Source organism: Aethalodelphis obliquidens, unplaced genomic scaffold (genome assembly GCF_003676395.1).
Source record: "Aethalodelphis obliquidens isolate GAN/ISIS:26980383/991018 unplaced genomic scaffold, ASM367639v1 scaffold66, whole genome shotgun sequence".
In the NCBI taxonomy this organism is placed as follows: Eukaryota; Metazoa; Chordata; class Mammalia; order Artiodactyla; family Delphinidae; genus Aethalodelphis; species Aethalodelphis obliquidens.
In genome coordinates this window covers 1258364-1275527 of record NW_020838010.1, presented here as the reverse complement: position 1 = coordinate 1275527, position 17164 = coordinate 1258364, and the positions used below count along the sequence as shown (strand labels likewise).

Below are 17164 nucleotides of genomic sequence, written 5' to 3'. Positions count from 1 at the left end.
GCCTCTCCCGTTGCGGAGCACAGGCTCCGGACGCGCAGGCTCAGCGGCCATGGCTCACGGGCCCAGCCGCTCCGCGGCATGTGGGATCTTCCCGGACCGGGGTACGAACCCGTGTCCCCTGCATCGGCAGGCGGACTCTCAACCACTGCGCCACCAGGGAAGCCCATCACTAGAGCCTTAAAAATAGTTAGCAATTAGAGTGCTGTAATTTTCAACTCCTAGCTCAGTATATTTTCCCTAATTTTATTTTTTAAAAACGCAAATTTTTCTAGCAGTGGTTTCCATCACATGCCTTTTAACCTTGACTTACTGGTATTACGTTTGTGCTATAGAACTGAATCTCCCAGGGACCTAACAACAGGGGAGAGAGGAGAAAAGAAAAGTGGGATCCACTTACCACGTTGAGGAACCCATGACCACCTCCCAGTAGTGGCAGCCACTGTCAATGAATATATTTCCTGCTGCCCCATAGCATCCTGTGCCACTAAACCTCTCTGGGGTATGGCTCTTCTTCAGAGAGCTTTCATCCTTCTCCATCTGCAGTCCATCATTGGAGATCTTCAACTTCTTGTGAGTCATTTTGGGATCCAGTTTAAAGGGTTGGCCTGAAAAAAGTAGAAAAAAGAAAATGCATGAGGAAGTATTTAAGAATTCTATCTTTGTCCTCCAGGACCATCACTATCAGAGGAGCCTCGACAAGATAATCATTCTTGAGTCAGTGAAAGTTGACTGGTGTTTGGATTATATTAAGGAAACAGGCTAGAAGCCACTGTTTTCAATAAAATAAAAATAAGCTGTGCCCCCTTCACAGACTATCAAGTTAAAAGGGGGCTCTCGGGCTTCCCTGGTGGCGCAGTGGTTGAGAGCCTGCCTGCCGATGCAGGGGACACGGGTTATGGCCCCGGTCTGGGAAGATCCCACATGCCGCGGAGCGGCTGGGCCCGTGAGCCATGGCCGCTGAGCCTACGTGTCCGGAGCCTGTGCTCCACAACGGGAGAGGCCACAACAGTGAGAGGCCCGCGTACCGCAAAACAAAAAAACAAAAAGAAGGGGGGGTGCTCTCAGGGTCTCATGTCCTCAAATAAGTTTTGCACTTTGCTTTATTTCAGTGGGTGGTTTGGGCTTTGAGTAGATTTTAGGGGAAGGAGTATTTGAGGTGAGACAAAGTGAGGGAATAGACGAGATAACTGCTGCTTGGTGGCAGAACAAATAAACCTGAGAATAACTCAACTACGGGACAAATTGTTTGCCCTCTAACTACTGGGATGTAAATAACACATAATTAGGTAACTTTGTTAGAGTGACTTTTGCATCATCAATAATTAGAAAAAATATTTGTTGTGCAGGATCATTCCCAACAAATTACTCCTTACAGTCCTAGACAGAACCAGTTAGTTACTAGAAGCCAACAGCTGGGTATGGCAATACCAACGCGTCTGGCAGACACTGTTGGCGAACGTAACACCCACCCCCTACTTTTTCTCTCTTACCCACTTTTACTATAGAGGTCAGAAAAGCTAAACACTCAAGCTCCTAGCCTCCCTCGCTGCTAGGGTTGACTAAGAAGATGGAAGCAGAAGTCAGAGAGGATGGAGGAAACTTCTAGGAAAGTGTCTGCTTTCTTGATGAAAGGGACAGCCATCACGTGTACCAACACTTTCCCCCTTCTTTCTATCTTGAAAGGAAATATGACGTCTAGAGGTTGCAGTGGTCATGTTGTGACCATGTGGCAATAAGCCAACACACAAAAGGAGAAGGTGTCTGGGTCTCTTACGACATCACAGAACTGCTGCACCATCCCTGAACCGCCTAAACTTCGAGCTTCTTGCTATGCGAAAGAGAGAGAAAAACACTATTTGTTTAAGCTGCTAAAAAATACTATTTGTTAAGCTAAATTAGTTGGATTTTTCTGTCACTTTTAGTCAAAAGCATTCCTAGCAGGTATGGCTTCTCAGCAGGAGGATTTTACCAGATTATCACAAACAGAACTCTTTTACTCAATTGTCCCCAAAGCATGGAGGCAGAGTGCAGAGAAAAACTCTTCACTAACATCCTCCCAAGCCACCAGCTGTTTTATGTGTATCTCTGTGTCCACATACCTCCCAAGGACACAAACAACCCCCCTGCCCAAAGCACAGACTCCAAAAGTACAGCTCCTCTACCCAGTGCCACTGCCCTCTTACACTGCTGTGGGTGCCAGTGTCGGGCTAAGTGTACTTGCTGGCACTGAGGGCAAAACTGCTCTCTCTTTTTGGAATCACCACAACGTACTATTTGTTTTGAGTCGGGTAGGCTCACTGTTCCGGCTGCCTGCTTGGTTTATGGCTTTAACAATGAAGATGTAGCGTGTCCCACTCTGAAGTCCGTGAACTGTGTAATGGTTCTGTTTGATGTTGGGCACAATCATCCAGCTATCCACGGAATTATACAGGCCTGTAACGTGGGGAAAGGAAGGATGTTAAGGTCATAGAGGTAGGATGATGAGAAGCACACTGAAAATTCATCATAAGCCCCCCCCAAAAGTGAATTTCATTTTGTTTTCTTTTGAATCGTGGAAGACATAGTGAGATGAACCTCCTCTGCTTCTTTTCTCCCATAGAGCTAAGCTTACGCCAGGCTCCTTGCTTCTGGTAACTGAATGTAACCACTAGTGAAAGTTAGGTTACTCCGATTTGCTGCCAAATAATACAGGAAAACGTCTATACAAAATCACAGAATCATCTCTTTTATGGAGTCTCTAGGTCTTTACCCCAAAGGTCCAATCCTCTGAGATCTGAGTCTGACCTCGAATGGGTGGAGCAGAGCACAGTAACATGGAATCTCAGAGCCAAAATGACAACTAGGCACTATATTTCCCTCATTTTACAAATAGGAAACTAAGACAGAGAGAAGAAAAGTGACTTGCCCAAGGCCACAGATAGCTGGCGATGGTGCTGAGAGTAGAACTCTGGTCTCTTTAATCCTAGTCCAGGGTTCTCTCCACCACATCACAATTCACGGAGCAAACAGTAATGTTCCTTAGTCTCTGCAAGGTAGCGAAGCTTTCAGGGCTTATGATTCAACTCTCCCACACCATCCTCACCCTTACTTCCAATCTTGGTGGGCTCCAAGGTGTCATAGAGAAGCCAAGGAGATGACATAACAGTCAAAGCAGAATATCATCTCCTCACTTGACACTACCCAGTTTTACCCCTTCCTGGTTCTGATTCCAATACTCATTTGAGGGTGGGTGGTCCAGGAACACATTGTTGTCTGGAATCTCCTTCCCTCCCAAGTAGGGAAAGGGATCAGAGATCTAGGTTTCTGCTTTTGAAACTCTTTAGACCATAAACATTGACTTAAACAGAGAAAATGTACATAATTAAAAACATGTATTTGGCTAACTTTTAGTAAAAGAGGGATCAACATTCTAGCCTGTGAATTTAGACTTATCTCTTCTGTTATCTGCTTTTCAGTCAGGTTACCACTTTTTAACCATAATTCTACCAGAGGATAGAAAAGAAAGGGCAGGGAAAATGAGTGGTGAATTTAGTCATTTCTATGCAGCTCTAGCAAAGGATTTAGTGAGATTAAAAACTGGAAATAATAATAAGTGATTTGAAAGAGATACGATCAGAAGGGTTTTATAATTAATTTGGGGAGCAGTAGAAGAAGTCTAAATTAAAACTAGAAAAAAGAAGCATAATGGGGTGCAAACAGATATGCTATAGAAAGAAGAATAATTGGTGGCGATGTTCAGTGATTTGCATGAAAAGACACAAGGATAAGGGCAAGGAAACATGTTTGAGGGCTTGGCTGCCTGTGTATCAATGCACAGTATGAATCATAAACTGCACATTAAATTTTACTACTAAGAGGGAAATATATGATCTTCCAGATATACTGCTAACAATACAAAACCAAAACTAACTTCATAATGAAGTACTATGCAGCTATAAAAAAGAAGGTGGAAGATCTCTATGAACTGATAACGGAGTGATTTCCAAGATATACTGTTAATTTAAAAAAGAAAATTGCAAAAGAGTTTATGTAGTATGCTACCTTTTTTTTTTTTTGCGAGAAAGAAAGGCAAATAAGAAAACATACATACATTTGCTTAGATTTACAAAACAATAATAGCAACAAGAAGGAAAAACCAGAAAATAATGAAGCTGGTTGCCTACAGGGGATGGAGGTGGGGGAAGAAAATGAAAAGGATACAGGAGAGAATGACACTTCTCTGAGTACACCTTTTTTGTATAGTTTTCCCTTTTGGAAACATGGTTGTTTTACAAGTTCAAAAAATTTAAATGCTGTCAATATGAATGGGAAGAGTGGGGTCTAAAACTGAAGGCAAACTGAAAAAAATGAAGCCACCTGCATTTCAAATGTAAACAATCACAGCAAAGGGCAAGAGGAGAACTGTAAGCAAATCCTCACTATTGTTTGTGTTTGCAGCGGGATGGGCAACGCCATTCTGAAACTATTTCAGATGTGTTATTGAGCAAATGAGTATCCGTGTCAATGTTGCTGGGACCAGGCTTCTCATTGTGGAAGTAGGAACATACAAATATGAAATGGGGGAAGGTAAGAAAGAACCTGTGGGGATGGACTGGAATTGGAGATATTGGTATAAACTCATGATTTCTAAAATATGTATTTGTATGTGTATGTGCATACATATTGCACATATGTTAAGTATGTGTGTACATATATTATGTGTGAATATGTATATGTACATGGGTGTATGTGCGTACTTCTAGTACCCAGGTTTTGGTCTATAATAACATTCTCCTACTAAAAGGGACCAGCGTTCCTTGGAAAAATGGCTGACTTCAGGGCTGGGGCAGGATATGGTCAAAATGAGCGTACAACCTTTTGTTATGCTGAAAAGTAAGGAAGCACTGGAGAAAATGATGGAAGACTATAAGGACCCAGGAGTCAGCTTAAAAGGCTCCCACTGGCTAAATTTGGGCAATCTGAGCACCAAAATAAATAAGGGCAGTAAAGAATTATAAACCATCGAAAAAAGAGAATTCATAAGTCCATACTGAGAAGTAAAAAAAATAAATAAACAAATGAAGGATGAGTCTCTTGCTTACAGTAGAATGCAGAGTGGCAACCTGTAAATGTGGAAGTGGAGGCTCAGTTGGAAAATCATTATTTTGCCATCATCAGAGTAAAGATTGGATCAGGTGAGAATTATTGATTGATGCTAAAACAGGGATGGGGTGGGATGGGTTTGATGAGGAAGCAGGATATTTTCATGGTCTTAAAGTATCATGGCACAGATTGCTTATTAGTTGCAAAAGGAAAAATAGTAACTATGCAAAGAAGAAATCAGGCAACACCTTTGATCAAGTGATCAAAATGAGCATCACCAATGAAGGGCAAGTACACATCGTGTGTCTCCAGTTGTGATGTCCCAAGGAGAACACGTCTCTTATGTAGCCTTCCAGCCATAAATGTGTAATCTGAATATAATCGTGAGGAAACATCAGACAAACTCAAAATAAGGAACAGCATAATAAACAAATTAAAAGGGCACTTTAAAAAATATCAATGTATGGGCTTCCCTGGTGGCGCAGTAGTTGAGAGTCTGCCTGCCGATGCAGGGGACACGGGTTCGTGCCCCGGTCCGGGAGGATCCCACATGCCACGGAGCGGCTGGGCCCGTGAGCCATGGTCGCTGAGCCTGCGCGTCCGGAGCCTGTACTGCGCAACGGGAGAGGCCGCAGCAGTGAGAGGCCCGCATACCACACACACACACACACACACACAATATATATATATATATCAATGTCATTAAAGACAAAGAAAGGCTGAGAAAATGTTCCAGATTAAAGGATGCTAGAAATATGACAATTAAGTCCAATGCCTGATCCTAGACTATATAGGACAACATTGGGTCCTTAATATGTCATAAAGTATATTATTGGGTCAACCGTCAAGATTGGAATATGAATGGTGGATTAGTTAAAAGTACTGCATCAACGTCATACCTCTTAAAGTTGATAACTGTACCGTGGATACATAAGAGAATTTCTTTATTCTTAGGAAACACACACTGAAGGATTTAGGGGTGAAAGGCCATGATGTATGCCAGTTACTCTCAAATGGTTCAGAAAAAATGGACAGAAACAGAGAATGTTAGCAAATGATAAAGGAAATGGGATAAAACATTAACAATAGGTGAATCTGGGTAAAGAGTATATGGGCATTCTTTGTGCTGGTCTTGCAAGTTTTCTGTAATTTTGAAATCATTTCTAAATTTTAAAAAGGTAAATATATGATCCTCTGGGTATCACTGAGACTTAATGAGATGGGATTTATCATTGAATTATGGTAATGGAAGTATAAACCGTGTTCAAAATGGAAAGACCACAATATGGAAATTCATGAACCTGAGTGTAAATGTGTGTGGAGAGCATTTGCATGAGAATGAAAATGAGGCGAAATAGAAGTTACATCTTTGTGGCAGTATGTTACAGACTGCCTGGCCAGGGAGAGGTTATAGCCAGTGCTTTCATAATACAAAACGCAAAGCTGAAACAGAGGAAAGATATACAGTAATGGGGAAGACCATTATCTAAACATCTGTTGGAATTCTCATTCAGCTAACAGCATCATCTGAAACATTATTGGCTTGTGACAATTTCAAATCTTACATAAAGTGGGGAGAAAGTTTAAAATAAAGGAGGAAAGTTGAAAAAATAAGGAGAAGTACTTCTCCAAACAAAATTCTAACCAGCAAGGAAGAAATTTCTGGTTAAAGAAAATGTGGAGTTTGACTATTTTAAGATTCTTCATGTAAGTGGTATCATGTAGTATTTGTCCTTCTGTGTCTGGTTTATTTCACTTAGCATAATGCCCTCCAGGTTCATCCATGTTATTGCATGTGGCAGGATTTCCTTCTTTTTAAAGGCTTAATAATATTCCATTTTATGTATATACCACATTTTCTTTATCCATTTCTTTATCCATGTCATCTGTTGATGGACAACTTTTTGTATGTCAATTATACCTCAATAAAGTGGTTTTAAAAAAGAGAAAATATAGGAAAACCTCAAGGGAAAGTAGCTCTCACAACCAGGGTTCAGTCAACAGTGGCAGGCCAGACCAGCATGTAGGACTGGAATCTTCATGAATATTTTTTACTAGTAAAATAGTTTCAACTTATCTGCCCATTGCCATCCAAAATTTTGCTTCAGGGCTCTGCCTTTGTTCCTGTCCTATTCTACTTTTCTATCAATGGTCGAAGGAGGAAGACATAGAAGGCACGCTGGAAGGGAAAGTAAATATATTGAAAGGCAGAAACTACATACAAAGGAATTTTGGTAGGCTGGAATAAGGAGTCAGAACTAACCAGATAAAATGTCATAGGAATAAATTCAAGATGTTGTATTTCAGTTTAGAAATTCAATTATATAGGAATAGGATTTGGAATGCCTGGGGATTTCAGCTGACTATATGCTCAGTCAACACAACAGTCAACATGGCTGCTGGAAAAAAGGTACAGGACAAGGGGGCATCAGCTAACACACAAGAGCAATAATACAGCTATCCTCAGTGGACTAGGAAGAATTGGTAGCTGGTTTAATTCAAGGAGCATTAACCTTGAAGTCTGACAGGCTTGGGTTCAGATAATGACTCCATCAGTTTGTAGCTCTGTGACCTTGGACAACTCATTTAACTTGAGCCTCAGTTTCTACGTCTATAAAATAGAATTACTATCATCTACTTCATAAGGCTAAGGGAGAAGTTATGAGGACCAAATGACATAACATATATGGGAGTGTTTGTAAATGGAAAAGCATAATACGTATCCAAATTGTTATTATTCACTAGGAGGAAGTCTTAGGCCTTTTATAAGGAAGCACTAACAATTATTTATAGCTGCACAACAATTGAATGGGCTGTTTTGCTAGAATTCAGCTGCCCATCACTGGAAATGTTTGAGCAGAGACAGGACAATCACCTACAGGGTTTCTGGCAGAAGGCAAGAAGATTTGACAAGATGACGTCTGAGGTCCCTTCCAATTCTAAGATGCTATGGTCCTATCACTATTAAGAATTATCCTCTAAGCTTTTCTTTACAAAGGACTATGTACCCTTGAAAACAGAGGTGACAGCCTTTTGATCTTTGTCACTTCTTAGACTTATTCTCAACTCCCAGGAGACCACTGCTCTCCCCATATCAGGAAAGAGAAGCACAGTTACTGGCTTTAAGACTTTCCCAAGCAGGAAAGACAACTGCAAACAAGTATGTTGGGGAGGCCTTAGCGTTTTGCGACTTCACAACCTGAAGCAACACCCAGGAAAGCAGCTACCAGGGCCAAGTGGCTTAGGATGGAGCTGCACGAGGCAAGTGTTTTTTAGAGTTTGAGCCCAAATGTCCTCTCACCTCCCCATCCCATCATGTGGTCCTAAATTGTCACAAGATGGGAAAAGGAAGCCTATTGGGACGGTTTCGTTGGAAAAACTCCTCTCATGCGGGTCTGTGAAGTCAGACACAGAAGCACAAACACAAAGTAAAAAGAAAATACTAATCTGCAGCTATGCAGATGCAACCTTAGGGTGCAAATCAGTTCCAATCTTGAGTCCACTTTTAATTCTGCTTTCATTTCCATTTTCCCCAGCACATTGAGGGGAACTTGCAGCTCTAGTTAAGATCCTACTGCCTTGTCTTGCTCCAATTCATCAGAAGGTGAAACCATAACATGTAGGCTAAATGACTGCTTTGCGAACGTCTTTCATTTGATGGCCCACTGATGGGCCATTTTATATTTGGTGTAATTCTTGGAGGAAAGGGAGAAGGGGTAGAGGGAAGAGTGACAGAGGCAGGAGGCTTGTCACTTCACTTATTCACTGATACAAATAGGTGTGGTAAAGGAAGTGGTAGTCTTTGAATGTAATGTATTTTACCATGATAATGAAGTGGAAGAAGAGTCAAGGAGAGAGATGTTCACACACATAGAATCAGCAATGATGGTGGCTTAGCTACTCAGGAATGAATTCTGAGCTGTGTTCTGATTTGGGAGAGTGGAGTGACATGGATTAACTGAGGAAAAGCTAAGGATTACATAAACAAATGGGAGCGGCCCCAGTGACTGCCCAGCAAGGAAATACACAACTTGCTTGTCACCCATCAGTAAGGTCTTTGCAATGCCCTGGGGGAGCTTGCACTGTCTACAAAACACTATACTAAACAACCTAACATGTCTTACAAACACTTGCCTCGTGGCGCCCCGGCCAATCTTGAGCAGCTTACTGCTTCCTTACATTTCCTTATCTCTGGCCACAGGCCCCAACTACACCATGACTTACTGATGAAGTTAGCCTGGCCAGTGAATATGGTGTACTGAAGCTCATAGGAGCTGATGCTGAACTCATCATCCGAGATCCAGTGGACTGTAATGGTGTCATGGGAAGCAGTACAGAGTTCCTCTCGGATAGATGGTGGGTTTGGGGCTGTAAGGAAAGGTGGAAAAGAAGGTAAGGAAAGCATACTCTCTGTTCTGGAATTTTACAATCGTTATTCTTGCTGCCCAACCCAACATCTCATGGAAAGGTGGTTTTCTAATAAGAAGCTTTAGATTGCATGTATCATACAACCTGAATCCAAGTGCTGAAAACTCAAGTTCCCCCAAACCACTTTTGCTTCAATGGTAAAGGTATTTTAGGCAAAGATCTAAGCCTAAGTTATTGAGATGATTGATTGCCCATCATCTACTCTGCCTGCACTAACACATATGTAGATATTAGAGCAAAGTGGTCACATGTTTGCTTATTACATGACCTTTGACCTATTTCTTTTTTTCCAAAGTAAGTTGTATTATATATTTTTGGCAGTATTAATAGGGGTTAATTGTGCAAATTAATATGAGTTCCCTCATCTGTAAAATGGGGATGATAATTACCTCACAGATTCGTTGTAAGGATCATGATATAAAATTAATATATAGTGTCTGGTATAAAGTAGATGTTCAATAAATGACAACTATTTTAACATAGTAACAAAGATAACTACAAACACAAAGTTATTGTGTGTGTATATTTTTCTCATGGAATGATCATTCAACAATCCTGAAGGTAGTCAGTATTTTTAACAGACTGGTTGTCTCCCTCATCTTCTAAAATTCTCTGCAACTCAGATATTTTTCTTCCTAATCTGCTAATCCCTAAATTTCCTTAAAATCATTTGGGTGGTACCTATATCCATGTGAGACATTCTCTAATATTCTTTAATTACCACCCGAGTTCTACCCCTTATAACAAGTGACATTATATTACTGACAGGCTCATAAGGAGAAAACCATCAGCAACTTCTTGTTTTTTACCTTTAAGTAAGGATGGTATGTATACCCATTCTGTCCCCGGAGACACTGACAACTCATTTCTCTTTTCTGTTACATGAACTAAAATATATTCTATGTAAAAAGATACATGTATCATTTTAAAGATTATAATAGCATTTTCATGATCAATATTGCCCTTTACAGATTATTTTAAAGTCAAAGCACACCAAAAGAAAAGAACTAAAATGGAAAGGAAAGCACAGTATTTTCACACCTGTTAAATAATCTAGCCCCTCCAGCAGTTTCTTTTCTCTGGAAAAATCTAAAGCAAAGTTTTCAAAGGCATCATTAAAATTGATGTCTGGAATCAGAACTTGAGAAGATGCAGTTGCCATAGCGACCCTGGAAGAGAGAAAAGTACATCAATATACATCAAAATAGGTTTGCAACCTTTATCCAATGTTTGATTTCTGGTTAAACAAGGTGAAAATAAATGACTGCTAGAGCTTGATTCATTTAGTGAAAAATATCATATCTGTGCTTTTCCAATGGAAACCATTTAAATTTTAATCATCAGGAACCAATTAAGGGTTATACCATATTTATTCACATATGTTCACCCCTCAAACACACTCCCCCATCCTGTCTTAATTAGGAGAAGTAAATACAGGATTCTTTCCCCTCTGCATCATTTTCCATCTGGCAGGCAGCTTCAAAACTAGACCTCTGAAGGCTTGGTAAGAGCAGTTTGAGAGAATTTTTTCTCCCCCTCTATTTTTTTAATGCTAATCAACAAGACAGCATGCTGGGGCTTGGTTAAAACCTTCCCTTAAATCCTGTACTTTGTTTGACCTTTGACAACATTTACATTTAATTTTATTATTCTCTAATTGTATAATGCTATGCTAGTTTTATCTCCCCAACTAATTCTAAGAGTCTCAAGAGGAGGATCCATATTTTGTACCTCTTATAATCTTCCATGGTCCCTAACACAGTGTTGGACACATAATGAATAAATAATTGTTGAATGAATAACTGAATGACTAACAACAACACAAATGCTAACCTTATTGAGCATTTAGTACATGTAAGACACCATGCATGCACTCTACATACAGTAAGTTACTCCTTACTATCGCCCTGCGTAGCAAAGTTTATTTCCATTTTGTAAGTGAGACATAGAAAGGTTAAGGAACTTGCTCAAGGTCACACAAGGATCAGAAAAAAATATATAACTGAACCCATGTTCATTGGATTCTAAACTTTATACCCTTAACCATGTAGACAGTTCCTGTTTTTTAAAAAAATAAGGTATATTTTTACATACTTCAGCAATTCTAAACCATTGTTCCACATCAGATTTATCTCTGAGCTTTGATCAAACTATGCATGTTTAGGTCCTGTGCCAGACCTGAATCGGAGCCAATGAAGATCCTTGAGCATGCAAATAACAGGATGGAAAGAAACATTAACTTGGCAACAATATGCATGTTAGAGTGGAGAGAAGAGGCATTGAATGCAGGAAGAGCAGAGAGGAAACTTGTATGGTGAACTAGTTGTAAGGGGATGAGGAGTTAAACAAATACATATCCTTATGCATGGATACCCTGTTACACATCTACCTACAATAGCTTTTGGCTGTTTCTGGAAATTGCGATGTTTCAGGAATAAAATTCAGGTCAGGATAAATAAATGAAAGACTAATACAATGAGAGCCACTGAAGCTTTTGAGGCAAAGGAGTGATGTGCTCAAATTTATGTTTCAAGGACAACACTCCAGGGCTTCCCTGGTAGCGCAGTGGTTAAGAATCCGCCTGCCAACGCAGGGGACACAGGTTCGAGCCCTGGTCCAGGAAGATCCCACACGCCTCAGAGCAACTAAGCCCGTGCGCCACAACTACTGGGCCCGTGTGCCACGACTACGGAAGCCCACGCGCCTAGAGCCCATGCTCCACAACAAAAGAAGCCACCGCAATGAGAAGCCCGTGCACCACAACGAAGAGTAGCCCCCGCTCGCCGCAACTAGAGAAAGCCTGCGCACAGCAACGAAGACCCAAGGCAGCCAAAAAATAAAAAATATTTTTTAAAATAAATTTAAAAAATAAGAACAATACTCCAGCTGCAGTGGATGGACTGGAAGGGGTCAAAACTAGAGGCGGATCAGATTTTAAGGTGTCTGGGAATGAGCAGAAAGTAAAGTGGTGACAGGAGAAGTGCAGACAAATAAAACAGAAAGTTAATTCACAACCATGAAAATAGCCAACAAATATATTAAAAAGCCCAACTACAGGAAAAATCAAAGAAATGTAAATTAAAATGAGATAGCGTTTATGATTATAACGACATCATAGCAGCTTTTTATGTCTATATTAAATAATGCCTACATGTTTTTATTAGGACTGAAAATGATTCAAATTTTGGAGGCCAAATTTAGCATTACATATCAAAATAGCTCAAAATGTAAATATTCTCTGACATCACAGTTCTACTTCATAAAATGTTTTTGATCTGTGATTTTGGTTTTAATTCTTAAGGCTTATGATCACATAATGTACAAAATTTGTGCTGATGGTATATCTCCTCTATTCTAATCCTTCTAATGAGTTGGCAAAAGCACCATTACCAATCACACATATACGGTAGTTCTACAGTTGTATGTGTTTTTGGATAGCTGTTTAAAAGACAATCCTGAATTATAACTTGGTCTGACTTAGTGAAGAATTCCCCAGCAAAATTTGCTACTGTATCTTGTCATGCTGAATTTTAAAAACATCCGACCTTATAGATTATCTATAAAAATGTGAGAAGTGGGCTTCCCTGGTGGTGCAGTGGTTGAGAATCTGCCTGCCGATGCAGGGGACATGGGTTCGAGCCCTGGTCTGGGAAGATCCCACATGCCGCGGAGCAACTAGGCCCGTGAGCCACAACTACTGAGCCTACGCATCTGGAGCCTGTGCTCTTCAACAAGAGAGGCCGCGACAGTGAGAGGCCCGCGCACCGTCATGAAGAGTGGCCCCCACTCGCCGCAATTGGAGAAAGCCCTCGCACAGAAACGAAGACACAACACAGCCAAAAATAAATAAATAAATTTATTTTAAAAAAATGTGAGAAGTATTAAATACTCTTTATTTGGCATTATACCTAAACCAGACTAAAATGCCTTTCATTAAGTAAAAGGCAACATTTTAGATACAGAGAATTTTGATTAAATTGGCACAGTTAAGACCAAAAAGAGAAAGTGGACATTGCCAGCTTATTGTTAGTCCTGGCCTTAACAGGCTAATGAACACACCCTGAAGCACAGGTGAGCCTTACTCTGTTCAATGAGACAGTGAAGGGATCTTCTCAGTATTTAAATATATTAATACCACCAGTTATATAAACCTAAATATAAACACAGTCTCCTATAGGTTTTGAGATGGCATTCACCACCTCTGTGCAAAGTTGAACATTATTAATCAAGTCCAATCATATCTTTTTTAAAATAAATTTATTTATTTTTGCGTTGGGTCTTCGTTGCTGTACGAGGGCTTTCTCTCTAGTTGTGGTGAGCGGGGTCTACTCTTCATTTCACTGCGCAGGCTTCTCATTGTGGTGGCTTCCCTTGTTGCGGAGCACGGGCTCTAGGCACGTGGGCTTCAGTAGTTGTGGCTCACGGGCTCTACAGTGCAGGCTCAGTAGTTGTGGCGCATGGGCTTAGTTGCTCCGCGGCATGTGGGATCTTCCCGGACCAGGGATCGAACCCTTGTCCCCTGCATTGGCAGGTGGATTCTTAACCACTGTGCCACCAGGGAAGTCCCCCAATCATATCTATAGAAGGGGAAAATAGTGATGGTACTTGCTGAACTGGAATTACTATCAAAATTCATAAAGCTGGTCATACTCATTTATCCACAAGCCAATCTTATTTAAGTCATGACTATCCAACAGAAATATCCTATCAGCCATTCATGATCTGAATTCTGGTGTATGAGATCAATTTAAATATGGTACACATAAAAAAGTCATGAGCTATTTCTGTTTTGTAGAAAATAAGGCAGTGGCCAAATATTACTCACTAGTAGCTTTTTTTTTTTTTTTCGGTACTCAGGCCTCTCACTGTTGTGGCCTCTCCCGTTGCAGAGCACAGGCCCCGGACACGCAGGCTCAGCGGCCATGGCTCACGGGCCTAGCCGCTCCGCGACATGTGGGATCTTCCCAGACCGGGGCATGAACCCGTGTCCCCTGCATCGGCAGGCGGACTCTCAACCACTGCGCCACCAGGGAAGCCCTTGGGTTGACCTTTTAAAAAATATTCTTGCCCTTCTCAACATCAGCCATTTTAAAATATGTTTTTTCATCACACGCTACACAGAGGTTCCCACTTGCAAACAAGACGTCCCGTTCACTAAGTACTTCATAAATTTTTTACTAAAGAAGTAACTAAGACATACGCAAAGATAACAACTATAAGAGCACTCAACACACTGTATGTAACCTAGTTGTCTAACAATGGGGACTGAGCTAAGTAATGTGTCATACATCAAAAGATGAAACACTATAAGGTCACTGGAAATCAGGTTATAAAAAAATATCCAATGCCAGGGGAAAGTTCGTGATATGTTACGTTTCAAACATAGGGTAAAATGCAGTATATACGACATGACCTTATGTTTGTGAGGTATATACACACACACACACACACACACACACACACACTCCCAAATGTTAACAGTGGCTGGAAGGTTAAGGATGAGATAAAGATGACATTGACATATACGTAAGTGTTTGTGTCTGTGTGTGTGTCTGTGTTTCTGTATTTAAGCAAAACACAACATTAGCTATCTCTCAAGGCTCTGATCTCTATTAGGGATAATATATAATAAGTGCCATTTGTAAGGGGGAAGGAATAACTCTCCCAGTTAAAATTTCATTTTAACTGAAGTCTTGGTTCTTAATACATTACAATGAATAATTGTGGGAAAGAATTTCAGACCCTATGAGAGACCAGGGAGAAAGATATTTAGGTTGCATAGATGATTCTCAAGCCATACCACATAGTTAGCCATCTATTCTTCCTACCACATAGGCTATACATGAGCCCATGAAAAGAAGATTTAGATATACAGAGTTGGGAATCATCGACAGCTAGATGGTAACCGAAGCCCTAGGTGATACAAGTCTGCAAGAGGGAGAATGTGTACTGTGAAAGGAGAATAGCTTAAGACAGAATCACAAAGAACAACAGCATAAAGGAATAGGTCAAGGAATAGTTGCTCACAAAGGCAAATGAAACCAGACAGGCAGGAAGAAAACCAGGAGCTTTCTCAAGTTAAGGGCAGAGAAATTTCAAGTAACAATGGTCAGTAGGGACAAATGCTACTGAGAGACCAAGTAAGATGAAACAGTAAGATAAAACAAAGGAATGTCGATTACAATTTAGCACCAAGGTATTCATTTGGTGATCTTGGAAAGAATACTTTCAATAGTGTGGTAGTGGCACAAGACATTTCAGAGAGTTGAAGAGTGAGTGGACATGATTACATACAGTGGTTTAAATATATGTTTTATCTCTGCTCTCATGAAATCCCACTGAAATGACAAAGAAAAAAAAATCATAAACCCACAAAGACAAAGAGAATGGAAAAAGAGATGCAAGTAAGATATTGTCAACAAATGTCTGGAAATTAGAAAGGGATGGATGAGTGGTAACCAACAACAGAGCAGAGAAAGCTGAATTGGGAAGCCAAAAACATGAAGCTGATTTATTGCCACAGACAGTTGAAAGTTTGCATGAGGAACAGCAAGACCACCAGATCCACTCAACCACAGACCACCCCTCTCTCATCTTGACGCCATACTAAAAGCAGTCTTAAAACCCTTTCCCTGCTTGGCTCCTAGAATAATGGCAGCCAGACTTGTACCCTTCATCCCCCTCCAGAAGCAGGAGATTGGTGGATTCCTTCCACGGGTAACTGACCCAAGAGAAAACACCTACAGATGGGTCCACTCAATAAAAATCTGGCATTCCGGACTTCCCTGGTGGTGCAGTGGTTGAGAATCCTCCAGCCAATGCAGGGGACACGGGTTCCATCTCTGGTCCAGGAAGATCCCACATGCCGCAGAGCAACTAAGCCCATGGCCACAACTACTGAGCCTGCGCTCTAGAGCCCGTGAGCCACAACTACTGAGCCTGCGTGCCACAGTTACTGAAGCCCGCGCGCCTAGAGCCCGTGCTCTGCAACAAGAGAAGCCACCGCAATGAGAAACACAGGCACCGCAACGAAGAGTAGCCCCCGCTCGCCTCAACTAGAGAAAGCCCGCGCGCAGCAACGAAGACCCAACGCAGTCAAAAATAAAAATAAATAAATTTTTTAAAAATCTAGCATTCCGCCTTATAATCCTATAGCAAAGTTCACCAAGCAACAAACTGTTCCCACCCCCTCAGATCTTCCAGTCACCTTTTAGTCTTAAATTCAAACAGGCAGTGAAAAGCTCCCCAAACATTTAGGGAAAGACAGAAACTAACAGAGAAAAGGAACGTGGAGGAAACCAACACAATGCAGTTTAGAAGAAAACTTTTTTAGTGATCCTTAATATCATCAGGAAGATAAATAGTTTGTATTCATAAAGCAAGGACGGAGTGCTAAAAAAGAAGCAAAGATCAAGAAAGAGCTCTTATAAATAAAAATATAAATACTTAAATTAAAATTTTAATAGAAGGATTGGATGAAAAATTAAGGAAACATCTTAGATCAAGAAGATAAAGTCATGGAAAGTGGGAGATAAAAGATTTTTTAAAATTAGAGGGAAAATCAAGGGTGTCCAAAATCTGGCTAATTAGAGTCCCAGAAAGAGAGAAGAGAGAAGGGCAGGAAGTCCTTAGCAAATAAAAGACAGTTTCCCAG

At 40.7% G+C, this 17164-nt stretch overlaps 1 protein-coding gene across 9 annotated transcripts in view; it reads right to left on the bottom strand.

The window, feature by feature from the left end:
- MID2 (midline 2) overlaps nt 1-17164 on the bottom strand; it is a 108949-nt gene that overhangs the window by 5163 nt on the left and 86622 nt on the right. For 8 of the 9 annotated variants that reach the window (XM_027089568.1, XM_027089567.1, XM_027089564.1 and 5 more), the window contains 4 exons: nt 10552-10679; nt 9217-9450; nt 2272-2433; nt 398-605 (listed from right to left, as the gene is read on the bottom strand). In XM_027089568.1, the coding sequence (XP_026945369.1) occupies nt 398-605; nt 2272-2433; nt 9217-9450; nt 10552-10679 (732 nt within the window). The remainder of the gene's footprint in view (nt 1-397; nt 606-2271; nt 2434-9216; nt 9451-10551; nt 10680-17164) is intronic. The other variant, XM_027089560.1, reaches the window with a different exon arrangement.